The sequence below is a fragment of the Megalobrama amblycephala genome, linkage group LG1 (assembly GCF_018812025.1).
Source record: "Megalobrama amblycephala isolate DHTTF-2021 linkage group LG1, ASM1881202v1, whole genome shotgun sequence".
NCBI lineage: Eukaryota > Metazoa > Chordata > Actinopteri > Cypriniformes > Xenocyprididae > Megalobrama > Megalobrama amblycephala.
Window position 1 is genome coordinate 21,072,816 of NC_063044.1, and position 18,639 is coordinate 21,091,454.

Consider the following 18,639-nt stretch of genomic DNA (forward strand, 5'->3'; position numbering starts at 1 on the left):
AAGTCATTAAGAAAATATCCCTTTGAAATAGAAACGACATTGATACAAAAAGGAGTGCACCAGGAAAATCTAATCGACAGCAAAATCTAAGCAGTACAGTATGGGTTCCGTGCTTGCCACCAGATTTTATGTTGATTTTAGTTATGGATTCTGTTTTTGCGTTTTAGTTGAATTATATTATCTGTTTTTTTGTCTCAATACCATGGTTGGAAACATTATAGTGTAATTTAAGTTTTGAAAGAGTTAAAACGGCTCGATGTTGGTTGTAAATTTGGTGCTAGTTTTACTGTACAGTAGCCATACGACAGAGTGCCTATAGTTTTCAATGCCTTTATTCAGGCCCCTTTATGTTTCACATTTTTAATTGTGTTGTGGATTTAATTTTAAATTGATTAATTTATTTTCTGATGGCACATTAGACGAAACACATCATAAAAAAAATATGTTGTAATATCTGGTGGCAAGCATGGAACCCATACTGTACTGATTAAATTTGGCTGTAGATTCAATTTGTATCAAGGTCGTTTTTATTTCTCTTGGATTTTTTTTAATGACTTAAAGATTCAATTCTTAGAGCATTTCAAAACAAGACAAAAAAACTCCATTCCACTGATAACGTTCATAATTTTAGACAATTTAAGAATTGTAGCTCTGATCTACTAACCTTCCCAAATGTGTTATTACTGGTTAACTACAGGATACTTAACTTTACCTCAAACATAATACATACTTTTAACAGTAAGCTTACCATGTATACGTTTAATTGGTTTGGTAATTATAATTTTTTTTTTTTGTGTATCTACTTGTGTGCTCTGTCGGGTTTAGGGTGGGTGTTTGTAAAAGCACTCTGTGACAACTTTGTTTTAAAGGGCTTTATAATATAAATTAGATTGACTTTGATAAGAGCAGCAAAATCACATTCAACGTACGGCTCTCATGGGTCATAATCAGTAAATGTAGCAACTGAATTGTGTAAGAATGAGTTAAATGCAGTATATGATTGTGGCAGTCTTGGAGGACTGAAATGACTTGCAGTTGAAGATTGCATGTTGTTCAAGTTCTTTTTTGAAGTTAAGCTGAACTAACTTATTAAACCACCCTATTTTTAACAAACCAATATAACTTCCGGAAATACCATTATGAATTGGCCAGCTGGCCATATTATGACCTTTCTTTGTCTGTAGATTACACTGGTTTGTCCCCAGATTGGACATCCATGTGTACTTATTGATACACTAGTTGGTCAGGGTTTTGTCCCCAGATGGGACTTCCTGTTAATGCCCATATAAGGAGTTGTCCCTGTGTCCCTGTGTCCCCACATGTGTTAACCTGACCTGTCCCCAGATTACCACCTACCCTTATTTTAATGAATTAATTACATTTAAGAGAGGTATTTATTAAACTTTTTTTTTTTTTTTTGATTTTTTGATGTGTTTATCTAGTCTCTAGGATGTCAGGAAAGTGGTGTCCCCAAAATGTAGTAAATAACTGGTGCCCCCACGAGGCACCCCAAACAAGTATGTGTGTGTGTGTACGTGCGTGCATGCATGTGTTATTAAGCTAACTGTGAATTGTCATTGTTTCTGTAGGGTGGATGAACAGAAAGGGTTAGCTGTAGGGAAGACATACAGAAATGCAAACCAAGCCCAAGTCTTCATGCACTACATAGCAGAGGTTGAAAGGAGGAAGGTAAAGGAGGAGATATCTGCCACCAAGTTCATCTCCATAATGGCAGATGGATCCACAGACAGTAGTGTAATGGAAGAAGAGTTGGTCTACACTAGAATGAGCAGAGCAGGAAAAGTCAAGGTGCAGTTTGTGGGGATCCAGGCATTGAAAAAGGCAGATGCAGCACATATAACAGATGCAATATGCTCCCAGATGTCTGCAGTCAGTGGTGGTGAGGAGGAATGGAAGGAAAAGCTAGTTGCTTGTGGGACAGATGGAGCGGCCGTTATGACAGGATCCAAGACAGGAGTTGTCAGCAGGCTTCGTGGGGAAAGGACGTACATTTTAGGAGTCCACTGCATGGCACACCGCCTTGAGTTGGCATTTAAAGATGTAATGAAGACCAACAGTCATTGTAGGAAAGTTGAGGACCTCTTGACTGGCCTGTTCACCCTCTATCACAGGAGTCCACTGAACAGAGCCAAATTAAAGGACAGTTTCTCAGTGCTAGGGATAAAACCACTGATGCCCACCAGAGTAGGAGGTACAAGGTGGGTCTCTCACCTATTGAGGGCCTTGGACCATTTCTTAAGGGGGTTTAAGGGGATTGTTCAGCACCTTGAGCAGGTAAGTAGTAGCTTATAGGTATTGTTGTATATTATTTATCTGTCAACATTTTGATTTAACATGTCAAATGCAGTTCTTCCATTTCCAGTTTAATTAATTTTGTTCTTGTTTTCTAAAGATGCAGTCACCAGACGATGAAGGGGTAAATGCTGCTCAACAGAGCAAGGCACGAGGGTTCTACAAGCTGGTGACAGATGGAGATGCTCTTAAGTTCAGCAGTTTCCTGCATGATACGTTGACTCATCTTAGCAACCTGTCAGTGAAATTGCAGCAGTCATGTTTAACAGTAGCTGACGTCCACAGTTGCCTGACTTCCACCCAGGCTGTGATCCTCAAATACAAATACAGGTAATTATATTATAATTATATGATTTAATAATTATATTGATTACTGTTTATAGTTTAAAAAGTGTTATCAATCTTTGCTTCAGCTTAAAAATTGGTTTTCTCATTCCTAAAACCTAGTCCAATTTTACCTCCTAATATTTGACCTCCCTCTTGTCATGACTCTGTCTTGACACACATGTATTAAATTAATTTATTCTGATAAAGGCAAAACGCTCTTTACTCACACAGCATGTATCCAATGAACCACTCATTGTGATTGTATTGTAATGATTAAAACTGTAAAGTCTTGATGTACAAATCCTTTTGAAAAAAGTAAACTAAAACTTAAAACTTTGACTACAGACCTGGACCGATGCTGAGGAAGGTGTTGGATTCCAACACTTACATGGGTGTTAACCTGAGACATAGTGACACCAGCCACATGATGGCTAACAAAGACAAACTTCTGGACAAGCTGTCCGACAGCATGGACAACAGATTTGGGGATGTGGAGTCTGGAATCCTGAGCGATACAAAGATAGTGAGCTTCCAACAATGGCCTGATCCAGAAAACAGTGCAGGTTAGCATCTCAAAGCAACTTGCAATAACTTAATGTACAATTTTTTTCTAATGCCAGAGAGCAGTATGATTTTCTATTATTAAAGAACACAACTTTAAAAATGGTCAAAATGTTACACTCAAAACAACATACACTTCTACTACAAACTTTTAAAATAATCTTTTTATATAATTTCAGACTTTGGTGATTCAGAAGTGGACAGGCTCACAAGTCACTTCAAGCCGATATTGATCTCTTCTGGAGTTGATGTCGGTCTGATTGCAGACCAGTGGACCATCATCAAGTCCTGCCTCTACAAGGAGCCACAGACACTGGAGAAAATCACCTGGGCTGAAGTTAACAGGATGCTGAGGGAGACATGCCCTGACTTCCTGGACCTTGTGGATCTGGTGTTATGCATGCCTGCATCAACAGCAGACTGTGAGCGTGGGTTTAATGTAATGAAGATGGTGAAGTCTGATTGGCGGTCCAGTCTCAAATGTGAGACACTGTCTGACCTGCTCTTTGTCCATCTGTCCTCCCCCTCAATCAAAGACTTTGACCCTAGCACAGCAGTTGAGATGCCAGCAGCATACGGTCAAGGAGACCAGACCTCATGGAAGATGCAGCTGCAGCAGAGGTGGAGGAAGAGGAGTGCATCTGCTCCTTTTTTGTGGACTCAGATTAGCAGCAGTCAGTATATATGACTATGACATATGAATATGTCTGTGTGACAGCAAATCAATAAATTAAAAAGATTAAAAAAATTATAGTCTAAGAGTTATTATTACTTATAATGATTTCGTTAATAACTTGACAGCACTTAAATGTGTATTCTTACAAGTTAAAGAACAATGTTTGTGTGATTTCTATTTTTCACCTTTATGAGGCAAAAAAACAAAACAAAACAAAAACAAAAAAACTGGCTGGTAAAAAGTTACTGTGGCAGGTGGTCAAAAAAGTTAACTTCAGGCCCTGTTCATAACTTTATGAAATTTATATATAATCAAACATCAAATTCAAACATAACTGAGCAATTCTAAAAAGAAAGAAATGTTAAATATTGAAACCGCCAGTAGGTGGCAGCGATTCGCTTTATTGAGTGAGTCACTTAAATCGTTCATTTGGCCAATTCGTTCAAAAGTCAGATTAATTCAGCAAGAAAACACTTGAAAAATGAACTAACAAAACAGACGGCTATTTTGGTAACTGGTTACAGTTACACTGATAGTTATGGCTGAATTGCAGTGGATTAGTATTGTGAATTAATTACACAGAAAGCGAGCACCGCAATCCTATAGCTGTAATGGTAGATTAGAGTAAGCTGCACTTTACAATTTATACCCACCATCTTAAGACGAGGAGCACCTGAGGCAATGGCTGAAGGCGCTAAACTTGAAGTGCCCACCAAAGCGCCCTTATGTGTGTTCGTATAATTTCATCACGGGAAGACGACTGACGAACACGTACATCTCAGAGACGTCTATTTGATGTGTGTGTTTACGTCTGGAAGATGTATTTTTTAGAGTGTTTGCTCATCTGCAATACGTCTATAGGACGTTTCCTGTCAGATGTCAAATAGACGTTTAGAAGATGACTTTAAGATGTTTATGATTTAGAATGAATGTAAAACTGACATCTTAACCCTTAAATGCATGACTGTTTCTCCAATCATTCTTACATATTTGGATCTTTATCGACCCGGATCTATATCTAACACGGAAGGAAGGACTTCTAATCTAATTTTATTAGCACTAAATAAAGTGTATTGCATCATCGATGTTATAGGTAACTTTTAAAATCGTGTCATATATTATATCCTGGCCATGGATTCATTAATCATGGCATCTGTCTTTTAAAGATGTCAGGTAAAAGGCAACTAAGCATCCTCTCATTCACCCTGAGAGGAAAGCTCCCTAAAAAGGCCAGGTTACAGGATGCTGGCCTAGAGAAGGTGACGAAAAGGGTAAGCCCATTAGAGAAGGAGACAGTGAAACACGTGAAAGAGGAAGAGAAGACAAAAGGAAAAAGGCAACAAACACAATAAGGCAAGGCAAGGCAATTTTATTTGTATAGCACATTTCATACACAGTGGTAATTCAAAGTGCTTTACATAAAAAAGAATAATAAAAATAGAACATAAGGAATAGAAATAACAGTAAAAACAGAGAATTTTGCTATCTAGATGGAAGAGCTAGGAAGTCTTAGGGAGTTTGTTGTTGTTGTTGTCCATCAGAGTGGATCTAAACGGATCTATCCATCAGAGCGGATCAGAATGGATCTTCCTCACACGACAGGATTGCTACCTGTTAAGGCACTTCAAAATGATAAACAGTTTCAATCTCCCCTTTTGCCAAGACACCTCAAACTGCACCACACAGCCCTAATCCCCCTTCCGGAGATATCTTATCTATGCAACGCAGTTCAAATTTCCCCTTTGGAAATTTCCCCCTTTGGAAAGTGTCCTGACTGTAATCCAGAGATATCTTAACCATGCACTACATCTTAAATTTCCCCATGGTTTGTCCCCTTATCCAAATTTACCAAATTTTAACCTAATCACTTTCTTCCTAATTCTCCCAGCTCTTTCAACCAGACAGCAATATTTAAAATGCATTAAAAGTCAGAATAACAAGGTGATACATAAAAGATATAAAATACATTAAAAATGAAATAAAAATAGGAAAAGGAATTAAAAGAATAAAAAGATAATACGTATAAAACAGTTCGGACATAGCACAGTGCTCAATCAGCAAATGCATAGATAAAAAGATGTGTTTTGAGTCTGGATTTGAATGTGGCTACTGTTGGAGCACACCTGATCTCTTCTGGAAGCTGGTTCCAGCTGCGGCTGGCGTAACAGCTAAAAGCAGACTCTCCTTGCTTTTAGTGAACCCTTGGTATTTCTAAATGACTTGATCCTGATGATCTGAGTGATCTGTTAGGTTTATATTCTATGAGCATATCTGCAATGTATTGAGGTCCTAGGCCTTTGAGTGATTTATAAACAAGTAACAGTACTTTAAAATCAATTCTAAATGCAACTGGAAGCCAGTGCAAGGACCTGAGGACTGGTGTGATGTGTTCATGTTTTCGGGTTCTGCTCAGAATCTTGGCAGCAGCGTTCTGTACGAGCTGCAGCTGTCTTATGGTCTTTTTGGGAAGACCAGTGAGGAGCCCATTACAATAATCCACCCGGCTGGTGATGAAAGCATGAACAAGTTTCTCTAAGTCTTGACTGGAGACAAAGCATCTAATTCTTGCAATATTTTTGAGATGATAATATGCTGATTTAGTTATTGTCTTTACATGGCTACTGAAACTCAGGTCTGACTCCAAAATCAAGATTCCTGACTTGATTTTTAGTTGTTTGACCCCTAGAGTGAAGGTACATGTTCACTTTGAGAACTTCATCTTTGTTTCCAAACGCAATGATTTCAGTTTTGTCTTTGTTTAACTGAAGGAAGTTTAGACACATCCAATTTTTAATTTCATCAATGCATTGGCACAGGGAGTCAATGGGGCTGTAGTCGTTAGGTGATAGGGCTAGGTAAATCTGGGTGTCATCTGCATAGCTGTGATATGCAATTTGGTTCTTTCTCATTATTTGGCTCAGTGGCAGCATATATAGGTTGAACAGGAGGGGTGCAAGAATTGAACCTTGAGGGACTCCGCATGTCATGGATGTCCACTCAGACTTATGGTCACCGATACTCACATAATAACCTCTCCCTTCTAAGTATGACCTGAACCATTTAAGGACCATCCCAGAAAGCCCAACCCAGTTTTCGAGCCTGTCAAGAAGAATGTTGTGATCCACAGTGTCAAACGCAGCACTGAGGTCGAGTAGAACCAGCACTGATAATTTACCTGTATCTGTGTTAAGGCGAATATCATTTATTATCTTTATGAGTGCTGTCTCTGTGCTGTGATGCAGTCGGAAACCAGATTGAAAGTTGTCAAAGTATCCATTCAAGCTTAAGAACTTGTTCAGCTGATTGAAAACAACTTTTTCAATGATCTTGCTTATGAAAGGAAGATTTGAGATTGGCCTGTAGTTGCTCAATATGGTGTTATCCAGACTGCTCTTTTTCAGGAGGGGCTTAACAACTGCAGTTTGTTTTACCCCAGTGCAGCTCAAGGATGTGCTGATCGCCTTGTTGTATTTTTTACTTCCTTCGATTAATAACCAACTATGTAATAACACTTTCCCCCATAAAAGCTGATCAATAAACAGCCTTTACCTGCTGAATGTCCGGGGTAGATGATAAAACCAGCTGATCAGTAATGCCTAAGGAAGGTCCAGCCAAACTCAGTCTGGATTCGTCTCTTGGAGCTCGCAAGGAATTAATATATATTTGTATATATATCTTATATACAATATATATTTATATTCAGGTTTCAGTTAATAGGTTTATATAAAAATAATTCACTCTGAGATTTGTTTAAAAGAGTTTACAAATTACCAATTATACTGGTATCTTTTAATGACAAAGTTCAGAATAAAAAATCTTCATACAAAACAGAGGAGAGGAGTCTTCACCAATCGGCAAACTTCTGATACAGGTTTCACATTTTATAATCATCAGAAAGAGGAGGACCTTATTCGTCTCCTTATTTGGTATAAGAAAAGAAAACATACATTGTAAGAAAAAAACAAAACTTGAGCTATAGTAAAGGAAACACACCTACGCCCCACAGATTCCTGTTAACCTCTATACTCCTATAGCAAGCATAAGATAACATATAGGTTTTTTCCTCGTCTTAAGGTATTTTCCTACTACGTCTAAACCGTTAGCGGTTTTCACACTTTCCTAAAATACAAAGCGAGGATTACATATTGGTTGCAACAAGCGCAACGCCTAAGTGCAGCAAAAAGCGAGTAACCTTTATTCTGCTAAAATTATAACCCTTTCAACTCATACCTGGCCCCAATGTTCAAAAACCACAACAGGAAATTCAGTCAGACACAGGAGAATTTGCAGGCACCTTGCTAGACAAGAGTGTTGCAAGTCCTCCTGTGATGCAAGTTAGATCAGCATGAAAGTTATTCAAAGCAAAAGATTTTTTAATCAATGAAATCAATTTAACATTAATTCTCTGTTGTTGTCTAAGCAACTTAATTATTTCCTTGGCTGTAGGGCTGATACGATGTTGGCCAAGGGTAGCAACTCTTCGCTTGCGACGCCTTCTTCTCCATCTTCCGGAAGAGCTTTGCTTGTTGTCTTTGGACTCCTTGTTGAATCAAAGCATTCATATCAATTCTAAGTTCAGTTGGTCTGCATAAGGGTCTGTCAGCAGAACACATTCTGTTCGGATTCGGGCTATCAGGATTTTGATCCTGACAGGCCGAAGGCGATACCACAGCCTTTCTGATATTATTAATTTTCTCAGAGAAGAAGGAAGCAAACTCACAGCATTTGCTGTCTGAGAGCATTTCACTGGGAATCTGACTTGGGGGGTTTGTTAGTCTCTCTACAGTAGCAAAAAGAGTGCGGTGTTGTTTAAGTTTTTGTTCATAATATTTGAGAAGAAGGTCTGTCTAGCTTTGCCTAATTCCACATTGAAAGCATGAAGAATATCTTTATAGGTGTTATAATGGATTTCAAGTTTTGTCTTTCGCCACATGTGCTCAGCTTTTCTGCATTGTCTTTTCATATTTTGCACTGCTGTTGAGTTTCTCCATGGTGCTTTTTGTCTGCCACTTTTCTTCCTGACTTTCACAGGAGCAATGTTATCAATAACATTCTGTACTTTTGAGTTAAAAGAATCAAGGAGAAAATCAACAGTCTGCAGATATGCTTGGTGTTAAAGATATAGCCTTCATAATCAGTGCACTAGTATTCTCATTTAAGCATCGCTTTTTGACCGAGATAGATCTAGCTTCAACAGTCAGAGAGATCAATAAATCAAAGAAAATACAGAAATGATCAGATAGCGCTACATCCTTAATGACAATGGATGAAATGTTTAGACCCTTACTAATAATTAAATCTAGAGTGTGTCCACGATTGTGTGTAGGTCCATGTACATGTTGAGTCAGATCAAAAGTATTAAAAACAGTTGTGATTTCTTTTGCCATATTGGATTCTGCATTTTCTATGTGGATGTTAAAGTCCCCAGTAATAGCAAAACAGTCAAACTCAGAGGAAATTGCTGATAACAGTTCTGTAAAGTCCTCCACAAAGGCTGGAGAGTATTTTGGAGGCCTGTAGATAACTATAAGTAGAATGCGAGGAGCACCTTTTAACACAATACCCAAGTATTCAAAAGACAAGTAATCACCAAATGACACTTGCTTGCATTGATAGACATCTTTAAATAGAGCAGCAACACCTCCACCTCTCCTAACAGCTCTGCAGACACTCATAAAATTAAAGTTAGGAGGGGCCGTTTCATTCAGGATTGTTGCACTGTCAGCTGTCTTCAAGCCATGTTTCATTTAGAAGAATAAAATCTAGGTTGTTTGTGGTTATTAAGTCATTGACTAGAAGTGATTTATTTTTAAGTGAGCGGATGTTTAAAAGTGCTAACTTAACAGTCTTACTTTCTGTCTCTACAGTAATCTTAGTTTGACGTGTAATAGGTAGCAGATTAAATGGGTTTGCCAAACGGTTTGAAAAGGCTTTTTTTCACGTAATAAAACAGAAATAGAGAAAGCTACAGGCACACTGGTTTCCCACTTGTTCTGTAAACATTTGATTAAGTCACTGTTATCATAGCGGGGACCCGACACACATCACTGAGAGCTGTTATCGGTTGTTTTTGGTTCACCTAGAACAGATGGAGGAGGTTGAGGGCCCTGGCGTTGTGGCAGGGGCCGAAGAGCTCTCGCAGGAGGAGGGGGAGGGCGAGCTGGGCCCACAAGCTTTGGTGGTTTCGGGGCTTGGCGCTTTTTTGTTGATATCTGGGGGCTCGCAGCAAAAGAGTGGGAGAGTTTGGTTCCAGCATACACCAGTTCCTCCATTTCCTCGGAGAAGCACAGAAGAGGGGATGCTGGAGAAAGGGATAACGTGTCCGGTGAGAGGGGCTGTTGCTCTGGTGTTACCGGAGGCTGTAATATGTTGTCCTGGCTTCCCTGGCTGTTTTCCCGAAAGTCATCCTTGGGTGCTGAATCTTGGAGCAGTTCTAACACGTCACTGTCTCTCGGTAAGCTCTGTGGGCAGGGCTCAGTCAGGATTGTGTCCTTGAGCAGTGGTTGTTGTGGCTGCGTGGTGTTATCATAGACCTTGTGGGATGTGTCAGCCGCATGTCCATTCAGGTGCTGAAATGAAGTCCTGTGGTCAGTTGTACTCTGTCCAGGTGTGTTTGTGCCATTCAGATTGGCACACACTGCTGAAGGATGATGGAGGGAGAAGTAGATATTGTCCTTTAGCACTCTTGAGCCCAGTTTGTTTGGGTGCAGGCCATCATGAGTGAACAGTTGTCTCTGACTCCAGAACAGATTGAAGTTGTCGATGAAATTCAGTCCTTTTAAGTTGCAGGTTTTTTGCAGCCATGTGTTAAGACCAAGCAACTGTGTAAATCTATTTGTTCCTCTTGCTGGGAGTGGTCCACTGATGAACGACTGAACTTTTAGTCTTTTAAGCATTTCAAAAAGTTAATTGAAATCCCTCATAAGGAGTTCTGACTGCTCCTTCCGAATATCATTCTTCCCCACATGGATGATTAGTCGATTTGCAGTCTTATATTTCATCAGAATGCTCTTACGTTCCCTGTTTACATCAGAAACTGTTGCTTGTGGAAGGCAGCATGTAGTTGTATCCCTACTGCTAATGTTTCTGATAATAGAGTCACCCACTATCAGAGTCCTGGGCTCGGCTGCTCTCTGAGCTTAGTGCCGCTGACTGTTCAGCCTTGAGCGGCAGTTAGCATCGGTGTTAGCTGCTGGCTGATTTGATCTGTGTCCGATCATGTTTGGGGATTCCTCACCCACATTCATTAACACTTCAAATCTGTTCTCCAGATGTATTGGCGGTGGTAGGGAGCTATTGTTTGGGGTAGAGGATGCTACTGCATTAATATGTGATACTCGTGACAATCTGATTCCTCGAGTGCCTTTGGGTCTCGCTCCCTGTGTGTGGCATCGATTAATATGTTGATCAATTTCGGCACTCAGTACGGTCTGTTTAGGGGCATTAGATTCATGGGACTCACCGACTGTGTGCTGAGGACGTCCATGATGAAGCTCTGTTGTGTGTTCCTTCTGGTTTGGTAGTCCCGCAAGTAACTTTGTTTCAAGAACTGCAATACTTTGTAAAAGTCTGTGGCAGTTTGTGCAGCAGGTAGATTCTTCAACCAGTGGAGGCATATTATTTCTAATCCTTTTGGATGTAGGCAGCTGTGTTTTCCCTTCTCCGGAAAGTAAGCTGATGGCTGCCGTCAGTGGGAGGCTGGTTGGATAAAAATTCCCCTTTTTTGTAGCAATTCTTCCAGTTAAAAAGATTGTTGGTGCCAAGATTTGTCGTTTGAGCACTGTGCCTATTTGCTTTAGTAAAAATTAGGAGATAAAATATAAAAGCAATAGAGCAGAGCGCAGAGCTGTAAGCAAGAGCGTCCGAACAGTAGCGAAGCAGGAAGCAGAATCTGCTCAATCCTAGGATCTACAACATGACAATAGGTCTATGTGGAATAGAAACTCATACATGTTATTCTGCTTAAGTCACAACCCCAGAAGTGGGAGTGGGAAAAATCCAAGGGCGGCCTGTCAAGGCCACTCACCTTGAACACCGATCTTGATGGGAGCAAGAAACAACCACACAACAGCAACAGCAGATAAGACTGTAAAGTGCCCACATAACAGTCCACCTAATACAATCCAACAAGCAGTGTACTCAGTAAAAGCACCTTTTACTCTTTAAAGCAAGAGGAGTACAACATATGCCATCATGATCTAAAAGAGGCCCAAAAACAGGCCTACAACTTCAGACAGACACATGGCGTCAGTATAATACTCTGAGAGAGGCCTTATCTAGGGCCTACTCTTAGTAGAAGCAGTCGTGGCCAGTGGCGGTGATGGGCTTATACAACAAAACCAACACAGAACTGTGCCAACAAGTAATCTGAAAGGAGGCCTACAGCTTCAACAACACGTAAAATAAAAGGAGCCCTACAACTTCAACAACACATGGCGCCAGCTAGTGGTTATAAAGGGGACCAAGCTCAAAGGGGACCAGCTCTAAACCCAACAAACAGTTGTGGAAAACTAGCTTAACACAACCTGAGCTAAATCTACAAATTCCAACCGGCAATGTACCAGAATTTACACAATTACAGGGGCACAATGAAATGCTATCATGGTCTAAGGGAGGCCTACAAATTGCCTACTACCTCAAACAGACGCGAGCATAGACCTGTTGCAGTGCTAAACTAAGTGAGCAAAACTCATGACCATATACTAACAACACTTGTAAACACAAGCTGCTAAACTAGAAGGAGGCCTACAGCTCCTACAGTTATAAGCAATATAACTGTTGTGGCAATGTTTAAGCTAGCGGGAGCTAACAGAAACCAAACTGAAAGCGAGGTTCTCTACACTCAACCTGACTGTGCACTCCAACAGGTGATGCACTCAGTGAAACACCACAAACCCTAACTGGGGAGTACAGTAGTCACCATGCTTTTAAATAGAGGCTAACACAAGTCTACTATTACGAGAACAGGTGCTAAACTGTGGCAGCACTAGAGAAAAGCTCACATACATGTAGGGCAACAGCCAGAACCCAAAGCAAACATAACGCTTTGCAAATAAGTGCTATCCTGTAAAGGATAAATGCTCTCACCAAACAGAATTCTAGATCTGTTCTGAACCCCAGAGAATGGAGGCAAAAAAGCTAGCACTGTAACCCAAATTTGAATGTTAATTCAAAAGGCTCAGGGGAAAGACAAATTCATAGCATGAATTAAGTTCTAGAGAGTGGGGCCTAGCATATTTTGGCTTATACTAGGGCCTATAACATATTATTTCACTGCACACACTTATCTACGCAAAGATAAGGGCCAACCACCTGAGACCACTGCATCAAGGAGGCTCATAACAGCCTACTACCTTAGCTGCTAACCTCAGCCATTGCACCTACACAATAAACAAGGGGAAATGGGCATAAGGCCTAACAACTCCCTCAGGAGGAGGCCAGAACTAGGAACTATACAACCTACCAAGGGATAATAATACAAAGGGTGATTTATAATAATAAACACCTAAACCTAGTCCTAGCCTGGGCCACTAAGCTGTAGGCCTACAGGGCCACACGAAGCATAGCAATGCCTGGGCTTCACCTCTGAATTCCACTGAATAAGAGGAAATAAAGTGAAGATCAACAAGCAAACAATGTCAGGCGGCCGATTAAGGCCGACACTAGACATAAATAGTAACTGAACTGACGAGTGCTAACTCAAACTTCAAACTTCAGTTTGCCCAAAAACCCCTTACTTTTTCCGACTACATACTCAGGAAAAAATGTACAGGAGCACAAGGTCAACATATTTAGAAACATAAATATAGACCTAGCTTACCTTCCTGTGGCCAAAGACTCCTCTTTTCCTTTTCTTTCACAAAGGAGGATGGAATCTAGGGTTCTTTGAAGCCTAAAAGAGCCTCTTTTATTATCAAGCCAGAATGCGGGCCCTTAGAAAAATATTCATCAAGGGCCTAGCCATCAGCCTGACTGTTTAAGGAGCGCCTGAGTATGTTAAATGAGTCAAAACCCAGGAGGCGGAGGAAGAAGTGGCGAGGGCAGGTGTAAAATCGCCCTCACAATGAGAGGTAATCAATTACAGATGGTGCTGGCATCTGCGATTGATCACCTCCCTTAAAACCTGCTTCTTTCTCTTCGAGTCCTGCCGTCTCTGTGACTTGCTCCAAGAAGGAGGAGGCACCTGAGCAGCCATACTGGACCTCTGGCCATTTTAAAACATAAAATATAGACCCAGCTTCCTTTTCTGCGGCTCGAAGACCGAAGATTTCTCATTTTCCACATGAAAGGATGGAATTTAGGGTTCTTTTCAGCCTAAAAGAGGCTCTCATTATCAAAAGCGGGCCGTTAGAAACATAATCACTATGGGCCCAGCCATCAATCTGACTGTAAAAAGAATCTGAGCATGTTACATGAATAAAAAAATATATATATATATATATATATATATATATATATATATATATATATATATATATAGGAGGTGGAAGAAGAAGAGGAGAGGGCAGATGTAAATTGCAGCTGGGGGACTGATCACAAAAATCCCGTCTGTCTGGGCCCAGATTCAGATCTTGGGTGAGTTTCCCGAAAGCATCGTTGGTAAACCATGGTCGCAAGTCCCATTGAACTCTATTGGTAACGACGGAACTTGCGACCATAGTTCGCTTTGGGAAACGCACCCCTGAACGGCTAGGGTTTTTCCATGCCCTCCCGATCTCAAAAATGGAGATCAGGAAGGAATGGAAGGCTCTCTGGGCTGCAGAGCTATTGACAGAAAGGAACCGCTCGTCGAGCCGTCCGTGTGCGGCCCCTTTCTTAACGCGCCCCCAAGGCAGCTGAACATGCCCCCCAATGTGCCCCCAGGCACATTCTTTGGTTTTGTTTTTGTTTCTAATTTAATTTAACCCTGTTACTGTCTCCCAACCCTAGACTGTGAGAGCTTGTAACAAGTGGGGGCTTATCTGTCCAGTAATTGGCTGGTGGTAAGTACTCTTTTTCTCTAAAGATTGTTTGACCTGTTTTCGACTGTAGCTGTGGAGGAAAGTATTGTAAGTATTTGTAGCAGTGGTATTTATTTTGGAGTTTGATTTTACCGCATTTACTCTTTCTCCTACAATTGAAGCCTTTAATCGTTGTGATAGTAGAATTCTTTGATATTTCTGTTAAGAAAGAGGTCACAAAGCAAGTACTTAAGGATGACTTGTTTGAGAAATTAGTAAATGCGGGTATTTTGCCTAGAGAGTCGGAGGAAGGTGTTGAAGTTCAGTCTGAAGCATCATTTGAGGCTGAAGATGCGAATACCAACTCTGACTCTGTTATGTCTCAAGATCCAAAGATTGTGTTGAAGTTAAAGGAATTGGATCTTTTGATTAAAAAACAGGATTGTGAGGCGGAAATGACAAAGCTTAGAGTAGTGGAGAGGCAGGCTGATAGAGATATCCAGTTACATAAATTGGATTTGGAAGCACAGCATTTGACAGTAAAGCCAGTTCCAATTCCACATACTAGACCTACATCGGTCACCCTTACTGCTGGTAGTACAGACACTGAGGATTTTTCGCATGCACCCTCTAGTGATAGTTTCAACGCCAGTAAGTATATAAGACTTGTGCCTCCATTCAGAGAAACAGAAGTCGACTCTTACTTTGTTGCATTCAAATGTGTTGCTAATAAATTAAGGTGGCCGAAGGATATGTGGGCTTTATTACTCCAGTGTAGCCTTACAGGAAAAGGAAGTTTGCTCATCTCTACCTATAGAAAGCTCTTTTGACTATGACATGGTCAAGTCTGCAGTGTTACTAGCATACAAACTTGTCCCTGAGGCCTATCGTTACCAGGAAGTGGTTTCTTTTTTTCTTTCTAACATTGTTTTGGTAACTAAAAGTTATTGTATTTTCTTATATTAAATACATTTTATGTTAAAGGGAGCTGTTGGAGGGGGTGCCACTTTTCTTTTGTAATGTTTATGCCTGTTTTTGGTTAGCCAGGGAGAGAAGCCTATGTTGTGTATTTCTTTTACCTGCATATGTCATTTAGTTTTCATTCTAACAGTTAGTAATTCTTTTGTTTGTTGTTTTGGACAACTGTTTGCTTCCATTTTCCCTGCATAATTAAAATAAATTTTATATAAATGAGTGGCTCATTCACATTTCTGGGGCAGAGGACTGAAAGAAAACCACCATGTTCTTTGGTTTTGTTTCTCTTTCTAATTTAACTTAATCTTGTTTACTGTCTCCCAACCATAGACTAGGAGAGCTTGTAACACTTCAAATATAAAACACAACCCTGACTCTTTTTGTTAAATGTCAGTTTTAATGGTCAATAATAGCCATTATGGAAGTACAAGCAGCTACAATAAAAAATAAAGCAAACGATTCAGTCAAACATACAAAGTCAGTGCTCAAGTAGGCCACAACAATAAACTATAATGCCTAACTATATAAAGTTATGAGATTTCACTTTTAGTTCAAATTATAGATTCATGAGACCAAAGATCACCTGTTAAAATTACAAAAGATTAATTATATCTCATGTTTAACCACTACAGAAACACCAGAACCAGTGACAAATTTCAGAAGGATTAGCCGAGGTTAGGCTGTTCTCGGCGGGGTACATGAGCACCCAAACTCCAAATAGGCACTACTTTTAAAAATAAACCACAAATTTGAGCTTTAAACCAGTATATTCTTACCTGAAAAACTCTTTAAACTACATATGACATAATAACTGTAGTTATGTTTGAATTACACAGGTTTTCTGTTTTACTATTGACGCTTGCTGGTTAGTGTGCGATGCATTCTGGGATAGCTGGCTGTCTCAAGTCCGCACAAGTCACCTCTCGATGCATCCTCGATAAAATGGTGGATCAACAACACATACTGGGATTTGAACTGTACTTAGCTAGATGTGCACTTTGAATTGGAACAGTACTTGGGCAGAGACTGATGATGTTTCACACAAGTACAGACAAGAACACATATTGAAAAACGGCTAACTATGAATAAATGAATGAATGAGGCATGTCGGGGTCTCTCCTCATCCACAATCTGGATAATTCAACAGCAGCCACAGAGCAACAGCGCCAACTATATGTGGAGATATCTGACTGTTAAACTTAGACAGAAGAGACACTGTTGCTGAGCACAAAGATGAACTACTTATCGTGATTTCAGACTGTGGTGATGTGGTTTCTCCACTGCATGGATCTTCATGTGTATCTTCAGCTGATTTTCAAAAGAGAAACTCTTTCCACACTGATCACACGTGTGCTGCTTCTCTCTGCTGTGGATCTTCTCATGCTTTTTCAGAGATGATGACTGAATGAATCTCTTGTCACACTGTGAACACTTGTAAGGTTTTTCTCCGGTGTGGATCCTCTCATGTGTTTTCAGATTTACTGACTGACTGAATCTCTTGTCACACTGTGAACACCTGTAAGGTTTTTCTCCAGTGTGAATTCTCTGGTGCTGTTTTAAATGGTTTGCTGTAGTAAAAGTCTTCTCACACTCAAAGCACATGTACTCTCTCACACCAGTGTGTATTTTCTCATGTTCATTTAAATATGACAGCTGTGAAAAACTCTTTCCACACACAGAACATGAATGTGGCTTCTCTTTTGTATGAACTCTCAGGTGTTTCTTGAAGGTTGATTCCCAACTAAATGTTTTGCCACACTGATGACATGTGAACGGTCTCTCTCCGGTGTGGTTCCTCATGTGTTCTTTAAGGTTTGATGATCGCGTGCAGCTCTTCCCACACTGATCACATGTGTGTGGCTTCTCTCCAGTGTGAACTCTCATGTGAACCTTAAGATATCCTTTTTGTGTGAAACTCTTCCCACACTGATCACATGTGTGTGGCTTCTCTCCAGTGTGAACTCTCATGTGTTCCTTAAGATTTCCTCTTTGTGTGAAACTCTTCCCACACTGATCACATGTGAACAGCTTCTCTCCTGTATGAACTCTCATGTGAACCTGAAGATTTTGTTTGGTTGAGAAACTCTTTCCACATTGATCACATGTGAACGGCTTCTCTCCTGTATGAACTCTCATGTGAAGCTCAAGATGTTGTTTCTTTGAGAAACTCTTTCCACACTGAGTGCAGGTTGTAGATTTCTTGTCTCTTTTCTTTAAAAATGTCTTTTCAGTCTTTGAGTGACTCAAAGGTTTTTCTCCAGGTTTGTCATGATGTTCCTCCTCCACTTCGCTCACTTCCATCAGCTCTGAAATGAAAGAAAGTCATTTAAATTTCAAAATAATGATCAAAATAATTTAAAGAGAGAAATATGAAGTGAAAGGTCATAAAATTGAGACTTCCTGTGATAGACAACTGCTTTAAAATATTCAGCTCATTTTGATGCAGAGTTCTGAATGAATAAAGTATAACATTTTATTTGACAGGTAAAAATGTATCATGCCAGTTACACAATTAGACATTTAGAAGACAATTTAAAAATAAGAAATACATAACATCAATTGCTCAAAGCATAAATCTAAGCATAAGAAATGTATACCTGACTGAGGTATATTTTTTATGTAAAATAAACTTATTTTTATGTTATATTACTTAAGTAAAAAATAATTCCAGCAAGTTCAGGTAGCCAAAACCTAAAATTGTGGTTAAAATTACGTTAAATTAAGTTTCAGCCTATATTTCAGCCTATATGCAGTCGTTGTGTACTACAGCCATATATTGGCTATTGATATTGCTGTTTTGATGTTTTTATACCATCATATGTCACCAAAATTACCACAATTTTAGGT

At 39.8% G+C, this 18,639-nt stretch overlaps 3 protein-coding genes across 4 annotated transcripts in view; 1 reads left to right on the forward strand and 2 right to left on the reverse strand.

Moving 5' to 3' along the window:
* LOC125244061 (stonustoxin subunit alpha-like) overlaps window positions 1-18,639 on the reverse strand; it is a 1,172,099-nt gene that overhangs the window by 233,611 nt on the left and 919,849 nt on the right. The gene's annotated exons all lie outside the window — the stretch shown is intronic.
* Window positions 1-18,639, reverse strand: part of LOC125244190 (gastrula zinc finger protein XlCGF57.1-like) — a 45,185-nt gene that overhangs the window by 23,149 nt on the left and 3,397 nt on the right. The window contains exon 2 of the mRNA XM_048154229.1: window positions 17,089-18,098. Coding sequence (XP_048010186.1) covers window positions 17,089-18,098 — 1,010 coding nt within the window. The remainder of the gene's footprint in view (window positions 1-17,088; window positions 18,099-18,639) is intronic.
* Window positions 90-3,949, forward strand: LOC125244350 (zinc finger protein 862-like). Its single transcript, XM_048154437.1, has 4 exons — window positions 90-2,295; window positions 2,414-2,643; window positions 2,986-3,203; window positions 3,381-3,949. The coding sequence occupies exons 1-4, from the start codon at window positions 1,657-1,659 to the stop codon at window positions 3,887-3,889; spliced, it is 1,596 nt and encodes a 531-aa protein (XP_048010394.1). The 5' UTR covers window positions 90-1,656; the 3' UTR covers window positions 3,890-3,949.